This window comes from Bufo gargarizans, chromosome 7, assembly GCF_014858855.1.
Source record: "Bufo gargarizans isolate SCDJY-AF-19 chromosome 7, ASM1485885v1, whole genome shotgun sequence".
In the NCBI taxonomy this organism is placed as follows: domain Eukaryota; kingdom Metazoa; phylum Chordata; class Amphibia; order Anura; family Bufonidae; genus Bufo; species Bufo gargarizans.
In genome coordinates, this window is record NC_058086.1 from 45,923,514 (window position 1) to 45,938,999 (window position 15,486).

At 49.8% G+C, this 15,486-nt stretch overlaps 1 protein-coding gene across 7 annotated transcripts in view; it reads left to right on the forward strand.

Moving 5' to 3' along the window:
• The window catches only part of DOCK7 (dedicator of cytokinesis 7), a 143,157-nt gene that overhangs the window by 78,467 nt on the left and 49,204 nt on the right, over positions 1-15,486 (forward strand). For 4 of the 7 annotated variants that reach the window (XM_044301167.1, XM_044301168.1, XM_044301169.1 and 1 more), the window contains exons 23-27: positions 3,740-3,826; positions 5,117-5,212; positions 13,819-13,959; positions 14,303-14,416; positions 15,254-15,424. In XM_044301167.1, the coding sequence (XP_044157102.1) occupies positions 3,740-3,826; positions 5,117-5,212; positions 13,819-13,959; positions 14,303-14,416; positions 15,254-15,424 (609 nt within the window). The remainder of the gene's footprint in view (positions 1-3,739; positions 3,827-5,116; positions 5,213-13,818; positions 13,960-14,302; positions 14,417-15,253; positions 15,425-15,486) is intronic. The other 3 variants (XM_044301171.1, XM_044301172.1, XM_044301173.1) reach the window with 1 other exon arrangement.

The following is a 15,486-nucleotide window of genomic DNA, read 5'->3' on the forward strand; positions in this document are numbered from 1 at the left end:
AAAAACTTAACAATTTATAAAGAAAAAAAAAAAATTTGGAAAAAAAAAAAATTCTGAAAAGTCCCAGTGCTGAATCTTCATTGCTTGGCTTCCTCTTCCCTGGGGTAACCCCGTGTGTGAGTGGTGGTAGTGACTGTTTTAGCAGAGAGGACTAAGGCCCCTTTCACACGGGCGAGTTTTCCGTGCGGGTGCGATCCGTGCGGCGAACGTATGGCACCCGCACTAAATCCTGACCCATTCATTTCTATGGGGCTGTGCACATGAGCGATGTTTTTAACGCATCACTTGTGCGTTCAGTTGAAATCGCAGCATGCTCTATATTTTCCGATTTTGACGTGACGCAGGCCCCATAGAAGTGAATGGGGTGTGTGAAAATCGGATGGCATCCGCAAGCAAGTACGGATGCCGTGCGATTTGCACGCATGGTTGCTAGGAGACGATCGGGATGGAGACCCGATCATTATTATTTTCCCTTATAACATGGTTATAAGGGAAAATAATAGCATTCTGAATACAGAATGCATAGTAAACCAGCGCTAGAGGGGTTAAAAAAAAATAAAAAATAATTTAACTCACCTTAGTCCACTTGCTCGCGAAGCTGGCATCTCCTTGTGTCTCCGCTGCTGATGAACAGGACCTGGGGTGAGCTACTCCATTAAATAGAGCTTAAGGACCTTCGATGACGTCACTCCGGTCATCACATGATCTTTTACCATGGTGAATCACCATGGTAAAAGATCATGTGACGTACCATGTGATTACCGGAGTGACGTCATCGAAGGTCCTTAACCTGTATTTAATGGAGCAGCTCACCCCAGGTCCTGTTCATCAGCAGCGGAGACACAAGGAGATGCCGGGCTTCGCGAGCAAGTGGACTAAGGTGAGTTAAATTATATATTTTTTTTTTAACCCCTCTAGCGCTGGTTTACTATGCATTCTGTATTCAGAATGCTATTATTTTCCCTTATAACCATGTTATAAGGGAAAATAATACAATCTTCAGAACATCAATCCCAAGCCCGAACTTCTATGAAGAAGTTTGGGTACCAAACATGCGCGATTTTTCTCACGCGAGTGCAACGCATGACAATGTTTTGCACTTGCGCAGAAAAAATCGCGCATTTTCCCGCAACGCACCCGGCTCTTATCCGGGCAAAAAAACTCACGCCCGTGTGAAAGAGGCCTAAGAGATTCTAAAAAGAAATGTAATAAAACAATAGGTGTGTTTATGGTTATCGGTCATTCGCAGCACAGTCTGTATATATATATATATATATATATATATAGGGGTTATTCATGAACATTAAGCGCACGCAGCTGGGCTGTGATTGGCTGTTTCTGCCTCTTTGGCGCTGTTTTCATTAATAACCCCGCTATCTGTGGGGCGGGTTGTATTATTTATTTTTTAATGCCATGTTTCTATTATGTAAATGTCTTCATTAATATTGATCATTTTCTGTATTTGTATTAATTGTTAACAAAACTAATGAGCGATTGAGCTTTTGCTAAATTCTACGTGTAACCGGTAACGCCATCTTTCCTTTCCCGCTTGCTGCCATTGCCCGTGCGATCAGGGCTTGGATCGATCCAACTCCTGGGTCAACACAGGGGGTCCCAAGGCTTCCCAGTGGGGGACTGACCCCAGCCCCAGTGCTGACTCGGTGCAGGTGGTGTTTCTGTGGATGATTTCCTTCCTCTCCAGTCTTTCTTGGTTTCTTCATTCATTTTGGGGGTTTCTTGCTTGTGTTCATAAAATGGGGGGTGTCTCTCATTGCTGACCCCGGGTGTGAAATATCAATGGCAGTCTCGTCATCCTGATTCTGAAAAGCAACAGGCTTTTCCCCCAGATTGGTTCCATTCATCTGTATACAGTCCTATAGCATTCTTTCTATTATAATTTGCAGCTCAGTTAACACCATTTCATGGACTGCTTGCTGTCAGTGAATGGAAGCATTCATTATTTTTAATGCATTCCGAGGTTGAAAATCAGAACACAGGCTTTCTAGTGCAATGTGCCTCATCACAAACTACCTCTACTGCTGCCTCCAAGGTCCCGACGAACACTCATCTGGATCCTGTGATCCTGAGACAAACAGATCTGGTCCGGGACCCTGCACAGACACGCACTGCTCTGGCTCCCGGGACCCTGCACAGACACGCACTGCTCTGGCTCCCGGGACCCTGCACAGACACGCACCGCTCTGGCTCCCGGGACCCTGCACAGACACGCACCGCTCTGGCTCCCGGGACCCTGCACAGACACTCACCGCTCTGGCTCCCGGGACCCTGCACAGACACGCACTGCTCTGGCTCCCGGGACCCTGCACAGACACGCACCGCTCTGGCTCCCGGGACCCTGCACAGACACGCACCGCTCTGGCTCCCGGGACCCTGCACAGACACTCACCGCTCTGGCTCCCGGGACCCTGCACAGACACGCACTGCTCTGGCTCCCGGGACCCTGCACAGACACGCACTGCTCTGGCTCCCGGGACCCTGCACAGACACGCACTGCTCTGGCTCCCGGGACCCTGCACAGACACGCACTGCTCTGGCTCCCGGGACCCTGCACAGACCCGCACTGCTCTGGCTCCCGGGACCCCTGACAAGCATTGATCTGTGTAGTACATGAATGGACCACATTGGCACGAGTGAGAGCCGCTCTTTTAGTTGACTAGTCATCGAATGATAAGCTAATCATGATATGAAGCCCCTCACCCCAAAGCAAAAATGAATGCCTGTTGCTTTAAATGAATCCAGACATGGTGACTTCTGCCCTTGCGTGAATATCACCCACAGGGCTCAGTAAATATTCTTTGTTCTGTTCATCTTCTGTCCGTACATGTTTGTTTTGTGTCTTCCCATCCTTCAGTGCATGTGATTTCCATGGTTTTTGTGCGCACACGCTGTCACGGCTGCCGGACAAGATCCGTTACTAAAGCAGATTCAGGATTCCTTTCTGCAGGTGTTTATGCATCCAAATTATTCTCAAAAATTACCTTAATCCTACACCAGCATAATCTGGGATAAGCTGCAGTGCCAGATACGACCACACGGACATGAGTGGTGCTGTTTCTAGAAGGAACAGCTTGGGTTATAGATATGGACCCTCCCCACAATTGTAGATGACGTGGGACGGGGTCGGTTTATTGAAAGTTGTTACCTGTGCAGATTTGGGACAAACTTCATGTGACCGCATGCTGATTTTGCTGCGGATCGGCCCCTGCCCCATTAAAAGTGGTGACACCTGCTGTAATAATCTGCATCCATGATTAGTGGAGTCTTCACAAATTGTAAGTCTGCAGATCCGTAGCAAATCCACATGGTGTGAAGTGACCCTGAAACCACTTTGAAGGTCAGACCCACCAAGGAAAAAGACCCTTCATCCTGGTTGGGGGGGTCCATTAAATACTTGTATTTGAGACCCTGCTCAGCCCCCTTACTGCCATGGACGCCCCTGATTATAATATAGAGGGAAAACCTAAATTATTTCACTGATCCTTAATGGCTGCACGTTACTCTGCATGCGCTTAAAAATTGCTCCGATTGACTCGCTTGGACTAACTCTGGCAAAAATAATCACGCCCCCGGCCCCCTTCTTTTTAACAATATTTTTTCACTCCTGGGTTACAGTCTTTTCTTTGGGTGAATAGCACGAATGTCTTAATCTGACGACCTCCATCAGACCCGAGGGTCAGGGAGTGTAACGTAGTCTCATCCTTCATTCATCTCCACCCAGGCCGCGGAGCGCTGTAATCGCATGTCCTCGCACACTGAGACCTCAAGTTTCTTACAAACTTTAACCGGACGGTTACCAACTAAAAAGGTAGATTCATCAGCGCCGCTTCTTCCAGGTGGAGAAGATAAACCACTTCTGCCATCCGGTCCTTGGAGACCCGACTGTAATGTCTACGTTTTATGACTTGGATCCGAGGGGTTGGAGCAGACAGGAGGGAAAAGGGCCACTTTGTGTGTCCTTTGTTTCAGATTTTGCATTGTTCTCCATTCACAGCTAAAGCTAAATTCTGCTGATTTCCTGTTACCATTGTGGGAGGTGACAGAGCTTATGACTGACAGCGAGGTGGAGCTAAGTGGCTGTCTGTTTCCAAGGGCAACCAACAGAATTTTGAGAGCAGCTTTGAAAGTGAAGCGAAACAAAATATTTACAAAGTTGCCGATGTTTTGTCTAGATTTAAAGAGCCCCGTCGCCCCTCCTGACAGGTCTGTTCTAGTAAATACTCGAATGCCACATAAAATAACAGCCTTTCTTTTTAGAACTCTGTATTGTGCTGTTCCCTTGTTATTCCTCTTGGAAATGCATGAATACATTGACAACTGGAAGTTACTATTCCCCTTGTCGGTGGGATGCTTGCAGGGCCAGGCTGTGCTGGGATGCGACCTACTAACAAGCTGGATGGTTAGCACCCAGTTGTCATATTATTCATGGGTTTCCAGGAGGAATAACAGAGGACAAGCAGAGTTCTAAGAATTGTTATGTCATGGAGCGGATATATTGGGAGAGCTGACAGGTGCACATTAAGGAGTGAAGTGTTGTTCTAATGTGTACACTTACAGATTACCAGCAGCTTGTTTGCTTTGTATGTGACTGGAGAATAAAAATCATAAGTTTAGTCAAATCAAAAATACATTTTATTACAAAGTACTGGGGAGGAATTTTGACGCAGTAATTAATTAGTAATATTATAGTAGGATTCTCTATCTGGGGGGATAAATCGGATGGGTGTCCATTGTGTGGGTGTCATGTAAAACTTTATTAGGGAGACAACGCCATAGTGTGATCCCAGCAGTAGGACCCCCACATGTCCGCTTCTGGCCAGTGCAGCATGTAAGTGGACAGGGTGCACTGCCCCGTTATTGAGAATGTCATAAAGCTGCCGCTGTCCATGCTGCCACTGTACCCGTCGTGGTGTGCGCGGTCTGCCCGTCGTGGTGTGAGGCATCCAGCTTTCATTGTCTGGCATTGTGCTGTGATGTGTTTTGCACCCAGCATTCGGTTCTATGTTTGTTTTTTTTGTCCATTTAGTTTTTTTCCTTTTTTTTTTTTTTTGTTACTTTGTTGGCACTGTTGTAACACTGACTCTCTTCTTGTGAGTAGCTTTTCCATGAGGAGCTGGCGTTGCAGTGGGTGGTATGCAGCGGAGCCGTGCGGGAAGCCACCTTACAGCAGGCCTGGTTCTTCTTTGAGTTGATGGTGAGTCAATGCTTTCCCAGCAGTCTCCAACGATTTGCAATCTGATGTCAGAAAGAACTGTCTATTAGCTAACCGGTTAGGATTTCTTCTGTCTGCAAGTTTACTAAATGTTTCCAATAACAAGCAGCAGAATAGTGAGTGCAGCTCTGGAGTATAATACAGGATGTAACTCAGGATCAGTACAGGATAAGTAATGTATGTACATTGTGACTGCACCAGCAGAATAGTGAGTGCAGCTCTGGAGTATAATACAGGATGTAACTCAGGATCAGTACAGGATAAGTAATGTATGTACACAGTGACTGCACCAGCAGAATAGTGAGTGCAGCTCTGGAGTATAATACAGGATGTAACTCGGGATCAGTACAGGATAAGTAATGTATGTACACAGTGACTGCACCAGCAGAATAGTGAGTGCAGCTCTGGAGTATAATACAGGATGTAACTTAATGATTTTCCTATTTCATGACGTAAAGTCATAGTTTTATTCAAGACACGGAGGCGAGTATTGCTTTCTCCTTCTTTACTGAACCACCAATAGCAGCAAAAAGAAAAAATTAACATACAGGGAACCATAGCAACCAATGTCCCTCCCCTCTGGCCCCTATAATAGGCCGCTCCTCCTATGGCTCTTCCTCTTTCTTTGGGATCCTGGTGCCAACATCCCGAACAATCCAACGAACTCTGAACTTCAACCGGAACGAAGAACTCCACTCTGTACGAAGCAGGAACCAGCAGTCGCCAACCTGGTCAACCACCGAAGAACTTTAAACTGGAACATGGTATACCATTCTTGAAGAAGCTTCAACCTGAAAGAGAAAACAGACCATGGGCCCAGGTGAAACCGGCATGTCAGGACAAGAGCATCGGACACCAACTGCTCAAACAGACCCGATAGGGGTTGACTGACCAACGGCAATAAAGTGCATTAAACAAACACTACAATGGCAATGAAATAACCAACATAGTAAAAAATACAATGTCAATAATAAATAATAGGACAATAAACACCGCAAAGACATAAACATAAGCGAGCCCTGAAAGAAAACAACCCACCAAAAGACCCAAGGGAGGGAATCCAGGGTGGGCAATACTCGCCTCCGTGTCTTTAATAAAACTATGACTTTACGTCATGAAATAGGAAAATCATTTAGTTTTACATCAAGACACGGAGGCTCATATTGCAAGTTCAAAGCCTGTCAATAATTGAAGCAAACAAATTAGCTGGAGGACGGAAATAGAACTCCCTGAACGTGGTAACATTAGACCAGTCGGCCAGGCGCATCACGTCCTCCAACCTGGCCCCCGAAACCGCCAGGGCGGTGGCAGAGGCCCCCCGTGCGGAATGGGCAGTGAAGACAGAAGTGTCAACACCCGCCAACGACATAACCCATTTAAGCCAACGTGCTAACGTAGGGCTAGCCACCGGCCCAAACGGATGCCGAATAGACACAAACAGCTGTGGCCTTGAAGGAGACCTGTGTGCCAGAGTCCTGGACTCGAATTCCCGAAGGCACGCCACGGGGCATAAGATCGGAGACGTAGGAAAACTAGGGTAGGACACAAACCGGATGCTAGTCTTGGTGCGACGCGAGATGTTAAAGGTAACCCCCTCCGGGGTAAACGAACGCGCGTCATAATCAAGGGCCCTCACATCCGAGACTCTCTTACAAGAAATGAGGCAAAACAATGCCAACAATTTAGCAGACAATTGCCTGATGGAAAGAGCAGAATTCTCGGGCCAAGAGGCCAAAAAACCCAAAACCAGGGAGACATCCCAAGTAGTGGAAAAACGCGGCCGCGGGGGACGAGACAACCGTGCCCCCCGAAGGAGGGGAGACACAGAAGGGTGTTGACCAGCCGCGACACCCGCGTAGCCCTCGTGGGTGGAAGAAATAGCGGACCTAAACAGGTTAATGGTCCGATAAGCCTTCCCCGCCTCAAAGAGAGAGGTGAGGAACAGCAGCAGGTCAGCTACAGGTGCCGAAACGGGATCCAAGTCCCGCTCCACACACCAATTAGCCCAAGTTCTCCAGGCTGCCCGGTAAGACTTTCGGGTGCCGGGAGTCCACGCGCTGTCCAAAAGTCGTCGAGTCGCCGCCGAAATCCCCTCGAAAGATCCAGGTGTCCGGAGATCCGGCACGCCAGCAGCCGCAGGGATCCGTCGAGGAGGAGGGGATGATGTAGACCCAGAGGGTTGCGTAGGAGATCCAGCCGGCTCGGGAGAAGAACAGGAACCTCCACCAGAATCTTCAACAATGAGGGGAACCAAACCTGGGATCCCCAGAACGGGACCACCAGAACCAGATCTGCCCGATGGCGGAGAACCTGCAGGAGAGTCCTCGGGATCATTGAGAATGGAGGAAACGCGTACAGGCGAGATACCGACCAGTCCTGGAGGAAAGCATCCACCGCCATCGCTTCCGGGTCCGGACGCCAGCTGAAGAACCGGGTCAGCTGCCTGTTGAGCCGAGAGGCGAAGAGGTCGATGGACATTGGACCCCATAAATCCGAAATTGCCTCGAACACCAGCGGATCCAACTGCCAATTGCTGCCGTCCGACAGGTAGCGAGAGTTCCAATTAGGGCTGCAACGATTAATCGATGTAATCGATTATATTCGATAACTGGATTCGTTGTCGACGAATCCAGTTATCGAATAATCGCCGATTCGTTGCTATTCGGGCGGGCGGGCGGTCGCTGCATCTTTATTTTACCTTTTTACAATGACGCTCCCGCTCCTGTAACAGCCAGGCAGAGCGGACGGCGGCGTAACGTCACTCACTCACGTGACACGCCTGCTCCGCCTCCTTCATTCATGAAGTGGGCGGAGCAGGCGCGTCACGTGATTGAGTGACGTTACGCCGCCGTCCGCTCTGCCTGGCTGTTACAGGAGCGGGAGCGTCATTGTAAAAAGGTAAAATAAAGATGCAAGCATCGGGGCCGGGGCTGTTAGGGGGAGGGGGGATCTGTCTATGGCACTGCTATGGGGGGGTCTGTGTCTGTGTATAGCACTGCTATGGGGAGGGGGGAGGATCTGTCTATGGCACTGCTATGGGGAGGGGGGTCTGTGCACTGTTATGAGGAAAGGGATCTGTGCACTGTTATGCCCATAACAGTGCACATATCCCCCTCTCCATAACTACGCCGTCCACAGATCCCCCTCTCCATAACTACGCCGTCCACAGATCCCCCTCTCCATAACTACGCCGTCCACAGATCCCCCATAATAGTGTCGTCCACAGATCCCCCATATTAGTGTCGTCCACAGATCCCCCATATTAGTGTCGTCCACAGATCCCCCATAATAGTGTCGTCCACAGATCCCCCATAATAGTGTCGTCCACAGATCCCCCATAATAGTGTCGTCCACAGATCCCCCATAATAGTGTCGTCCACAGATCCCCCATAATAGTGTCGTCCACAGATCCCCCATAATAGTGTCGTCCACAGATCCCCCATAATAGTGTCCACAGATCCCCCATAATAGTGTCGTCCACAGATCCCCCATAATAGTGTCGTCCACAGATCCCCCATAATAGTGTCGTCCACAGATCCCCCATAATAGTGTCGTCCACAGATCCCCCATAATAGTGTCGTCCACAGATCCCCCATAATAGTGTCGTCCACAGATCCCCCATAATAGTGTCGTCCACAGATCCCCCATAATAGTGTCGTCCACAGATCCCCCATAATAGTGTCGTCCACAGATCCCCCATAATAGTGTCGTCCACAGATCCCCCATAATAGTGTCGTCCACAGATCCCCCATAATAGTGTCGTCCACAGATCCCCCATAATAGTGTCGTCCACAGATCCCCCATAATAGTGTCGTCCACAGATCCCCCATAATAGTGTCGTCCACAGATCCCCCATAATAGTGTCGTCCACAGATCCCCCATAATAGTGTCGTCCACAGATCCCCCATAATAGTGTCGTCCACAGATCCCCCATAATAGTGTCGTCCACAGATCCCCCATAATAGTGTCGTCCACAGATCCCCCATAATAGTGTCGTCCACAGATCCCCCCATAATAGTGTCGTCCACAGATCCCCCATAATAGTGTCGTCCACAGATCCCCCATAATAGTGTCGTCCACAGATCCCCCATAATAGTGTCGTCCACAGATCCCCCATAATAGTGTCGTCCACAGATCCCCCATAATAGTGTCGTCCACAGATCCCCCATAATAGTGTCGTCCACAGATCCCCCATAATAGTGTCGTCCACAGATCCCCCATAATAGTGTCGTCCACAGATCCCCCATAATAGTGTCGTCCACAGATCCCCCATAATAGTGTCGTCCACAGATCCCCCATAATAGTGTCGTCCACAGATCCCCCATAATAGTGTCGTCCACAGATCCCCCATAATAGTGTCGTCCACAGATCCCCCATAATAGTGTCGTCCACAATTTGTTTTAATATGGCCTTTGAACATAATTTTTCAAGTAAGATCATATAAACCTCTCTGTTTGGTAATTTTGTCGTTTTTTCCGATTAATCGATTAATCGTAGAAATTAATCGGCAACTAATCGATTATTCAAATAATCGTTAGCTGCAGCCCTAGTTCCAATCCGCCTGAATGTTGCTCAACCCTGGTAAATACTCCGCCTGCACCATTATATCCCTGGACAGGCAGAACGACCAAAAATCTTTGGCCAAACGTGCCAAAGTGGCCGAGCGAGTACCCCCTAGACGGTTGACATACCGGACCGCCGACACGTTGTCCATCCGCAGCCGGATACACGCGTTGGCGATCCCGTTGGAGAAACTCTTCACACCGAAGGACCCCGCCAAGAGTTCCAACGCATTGATGTGCAGGAGGGACTCCTCCGCCGACCAGGGACCCCCAGTGGAGACCCCGTTGCAATTTGCCCCCCAGCCCTGGAGGCTCGCGTCCGATTCGATCGTCAACTCCGGCAGGAATCCAAAGATCGCTCTCCCGTTCCACGCTTCCAGGTTGGCTATCCACCAACTCAGTTCCTCCCGGGCTTCCGAGTCCAGAACCACTGCGTCCGCAAAGGAGGCACCGGTCCGAAGATGGGCGATCTTCAGTCGCTGGAGCGCCCGGTAATGCAGCGGGGCTGGGAACACCGCCTGAATGGAAGAGGCCAACAGGCCGATAATGCGGGCCAGGTGACGTAGCGAGAGATGGGGAGCGAGGAGAGCATGCCTCAACTCCTTGCGGATCCCCCGCAACTTCGCCGCCGGCAGGCTGAGGGACTCCGAGAGCGAATCCACCGTGAATCCTAGGAACTCCATCCTCTGGGCCGGAGTAAGACAGGATTTCTCCCGGTTGAAGAGGAACCCGAGACCCGAAAGCAGATCCGCCGTCCAGCGTAGATGTTCCAGCAATCCCGCTCTGGACTCGTGCATCAACAGGATGTCGTCCAGATAGACTATGAGGCGCACACCCCGAGTCCTCAACCACGACACGACCGGACGCAGCAACTTGGTGAAACACCAGGGAGCTGAAGACAGCCCGAACGGCAGACAGGTGAACCTCCAGACCTCTCCTTGCCACCTGAACTGAAGCAGGTCCCTGGAACGAGAGGACACCGGAACCGTCAGGTAGGCATCCTTCAAGTCCAGTTTCACCATCCAGTCCCCCGGGATCAATAAATCCCGAAGGAGATGGATCCCTTCCATTTTGAAATGACGGTAACATACTACCGCATTCAAAGCGCGAAGGTTGATGACTGGTCTCATCTGCCCATCCTTCTTCCGAACCAGGAAGATATTGCTGAGCACCCCCGCTGATGACGGGGGAGCCGGCTCTATCGCCAATTTTAGCCTGAGGGCGTGTAATTCTGTGTCCACCAACGCCCAGTCCGAGCGCGATAGGGGAAAGAGCGGAGGGGCAGGAATCAGATAGGGGGCCCCCGTGAGCTCTATGTGGAATCCCCTGACCGTGGCCAGAACCCATGGGTCCGCGGTAATGAGGCTCCAAGCGTGGGAAAAAAGCCGGAGCCTGCCCCCTACACAAGGAACCGTAGAATCCCCAATCTGGGGAGCACTTACCCAAGGGTCTACGATGATTCGGGTTGCCCCGGAAGGAACGTGAACGCCACTGATTTCCTCTTGTGGAGAAGAATGGGGATGCGGTACGCTGGTCCTGGAACTGAGGACGATGTCCACTGGAGCCTCTGTTCGCTCCACGGGCCTGGAAATTTGCACGGCCGGACAGGCGGCCCCTACCACTGCCGGCCCTATGAGAGACCCGCCCCTGGAAGACCCTGCGCATAGAAGCCTGGGCCTTGTCCAGCGCGGTAAACGTGCCCACAAATCGGCCCATGTCCTTGATGAAGGACTCGCCGAAGAGGAGGCCCTGGGCATCCTTCCCTGCCTCAGTGAGAGCCAAATTGGCCAATTTGGGGTCGATTTTAAACAATATAGCCTTGCGTCTCTCAATCGCTACGGCAGTATTGGCATTGCCGGCAAGGCATATGGCCCTCTGGGCCCAGCCCCTCAATTCCACCGGGTCAATTGGGGAACCCTCAATTCTGGCCGCCTCGGCCATCTCCAAAATCCTGGTCAAAGGACCGAAGACATCCAACAGCTTGTCCTGGCAGCTGCGTAATGCTGAGTCCAGGCCCTTCTTAGCGTTTCAGCCAGTTTTGGCCAAGAACTGGGACATCTTGGGGTCCACCAACGGGGTATCACAAACCTTATTGGGGACCACCGGACGGGGACACTCTGCCCTAAGCTTATTGCGCGATTCGCGGCTGAGCGAGTGGCGCACCCAGTGCTCCAAATACGCCCCTACATGAGGAGAGGGGAGCCATTCTGCCGAACGCGGGTGGTGTAACGACTCCGGGTCGAACATAGGTTCACCCGCCTCATCCAGCACACCCTCAGCGCGGGTAGCAGTGGAGGTCGCTGCCAAATCCTTGGCAGAGGAGGCCGCCGCAGCGAAAGTCGAGGGGCCCGGAACGGGGAGGGTAAAATCCTCCTCAACCCCATAATCAAAATCCGCCAACGCCTCCTCGTCTGAAGCTCCATCAGAGACAGACAGATCCAGTGATTGCGCTCTAGCGCATTTCCATGTCCGCGCCCGTTCTGCCCGGCGGGAAAAGGCCCTCTTCCGTGAGCTAAGCACGGTCTCTGGGGTGGCAAGATGCGCACCAGTCACAGTCCCCTGTGCAACAGGGGGATCAATGGAGGTAGGCTGCGGTGCTGCAGGGGGTAGCTGCAAGGGAGCACCAGTGGGGTGAGCAGACAGGGCCTGGGTGATAGTCTGTGACAGAACCGACGACATGGAGCCCATGGCTGCCATAATCGCGTCTGACACAGAGCGTTGTAGAGCAAGTGCCTGTGACTCTGCCTCGGCGGAGCTAAACCCTTCAGGGGGGGAGGGGGGCCGACTGGCAGCAGGAGGGGGAGTAGGAGTGGACATGGTGACACTGATGGCTGAAGGGAAACCCAGCTATGCGCAGAAAAAAAGGACCCCCTGAACAAATAAGGCCGAGGTCACCTGAGAGGCCAAGCAGGAGCCGCCGACCGTGCAGGAAAAACTGGAGGCGAGTGAACGGCAGGAAGCGCCGTAATCCCGCCCCCAGAAGCTTGCGAAAGCGGCCGCCCAAACTAAGATGGCCGCCGAGATCTCGCGGCCTCCCGAATACAGAGGGCGAACCAAAATGGTCGCCGAGATCTCGCGGCCTACCGGATCGCAGACGCGCCGGGAATGGAGCCCCTGACAGCGGCGGAGGCCCTTCCCTCAACCCCAGTCGGCGCGGACGCCGGGGAACGGTAAAACAAGTAAGGGTGGAGGGGAGGGGAGGTCAGCGCAAAGCCAAGAGGCCAGCACAGAAAAAGGGGGGGGGGGGGAGCCTTAACAGAGCCGCATGAAAGAACGCAAAAGCGCAGAAAATAAGCGCGGATGCAAAATCCCTCACCTGCCCCAGGAGGGAAGGAGGCAAAAGCAAAGCGAGCGCTGCAAGCAAACAGGGTTAGTCACCCTGCGGTAGCCAGCGCAAAATTACAGATAATACCTAAAGCAGAGACAAAAGTAAGAGACAAGGTATACTTAGCTTGGCAGCAGCAAAGAAAGAGGAAGAGCCATAGGAGGAGCGGCCTATTATAGGGGCCAGAGGGGAGGGACATTGGTTGCTATGGTTCCCTGTATGTTAATTTTTTCTCTTTGCTGCTATTGGTGGTTCAGTAAAGAAGGAGATAGCAATACGAAGCCTCCGTGTCTTGATGTAAAACTCAGGATCAGTACAGTATATAAGTAATGTAATGTATGTACACAGTGACTTCACTAATACACTTTTTATGTAGACTAATTCTAGATTTAAACTGTTGCTCAAACAGGATCGAACAGAGGACCAAAAAAAAGTGAAATAATTAAAATCAGGGGATTAGTTTACCTTTAGAAATCCACATAAGGACTAATTGTTTGGTTATAATTGTTCAGTTATTACAGTTCTTGGTCCCAGTATGCAAGTGTTGAAGTTTCTGCAACTCTTGCATTTTGCATTGTGACCCCGCTGACAATCGTTAGATGGCATGCCCTTTATTAAAGATTTGTGTCTGTTTCATACATGCTTCTCACACATCTAGTGTACCTGACCATCCTGTCTTCTGTCTTTTACTTCTGTTACAGGTGAAAAGCATGGTGCACCATCTGTACTTTGCTGACAAACTGGATTCCCCTCGGAAGCTCCGATTTCCTGAGCGCTTCATGGACGACATCTCTGCTCTCGTTAGCACAATGGCTAATGATATTGTCACCAGGTTCCAGAAGGTGGGATTGATAGATGCAATCTGTACGTCTCCACAGGTTTTAGGAATGCTGCCCTAGAATGACAATGTTTGCCTGACAACCGATACATTTGTTACACATTATACATTGTTACATGTGTATACACACTTTACATTGATACATGTATATATGCACAGTATACATTTGTACATGTGTATATACACACATCATACATTGTTACATGTATACACATATTAGTTATTATAATTGGGGGGTTAGGTCTGTATCAGTACGATTGACAGATTATTATTTTTTTTTACTCTCATTGTCTAAGATGAAACTGAGAAATGTTTTATTAATCATTTTTTCTCTCTTCTTTTCTCAGGATATAGAAATGGTGGAAAGACTCAATGTCAGCCTGGCATTCTTCCTGAATGACCTGCTGTCCATCATGGACCGAGGCTTTGTCTTCAGCCTGGTAAAGGCCTATTTTAAGCAGGTAAATCTGTAGCTTCACCTGTATCCGTCGTGTAGAGCACAACTGGAAATCCGTGTAATTGGTGCTTCCGGAGCCACGAAGGCACCTGGCATCAGTCACGTACAATGCCCTGAAGGAAACAAGAGCTCAGAGTGAGAAGAGGTCTTGGGTCTGGTCTGAATTCATTTAAGATTCTGACTTAGGCCGAATGCACACGGCCGTGTTCCGCGTCTGCGAGCGGTCCGTGGTGCGTTCCTGCTCTGAGCAAGAATCCAGCCCGGCATACCACGGACCGCTCTCGGCCGCGGAACACGGCTGTGTGCATTCGGCCTTAAGGTGTGAATTAATTTAGAGGGTCTTATCTAAAGGTCTTAATTACTTTACGGGTCTGAATTAATTTAAGGGTATGTTCTGGGGTCTGAAATAACTTAGGGGTATTCATTTAGGAGTCTGGTTTTGAATCAATGTACTCTCTGGGGTATCTGGATGAATTTAGAGGTCTGGGGTTAGAATTGGGAGTCTGATTACGCCTTTTATTACAGTAAAAAGCTCAAGTTAAATGCAAAATCTGCAGCCGTCAGATGACTCGGAAGAGTCTCATAATTAGTTCTTAGCCTTCTGATTTAGGATGTTAGATACAACTAGTAAAAAATATAATTCAAATAGTATTTTATGCATTTGGTTTTAGAAATCATTTATTCATATCGGCCACCAGATGTCACTATAACAAAACTTTCTCGTCAGGTTAACTCTCGCTTTACAGCTTGCTGGGAAGACTGTTTTCTTTAATTTTTCTGTGAATTGCTGTCATTTTTTGTGGACCATCTTTGAATGTGACTTTATATTGCGATTTACCAGGTGTCTTCAAAACTTCACATCTTACCAAACCCAAGCATATTGGTGTCCCTGAGGCTGGATTTCCTGCGTATTATATGCAGTCACGAGCACTACGTCACTTTAAACCTTCCTTGCGGCCTCCTGACCCCTCCATCCTCTCCTTCACCATCTGTTTCCTCTGCTACATCCCAGGTAGGTCATTTGAGATGCGTCGACCATGACTTCACTATCTGAAGATGTGTAAAATAGCATTG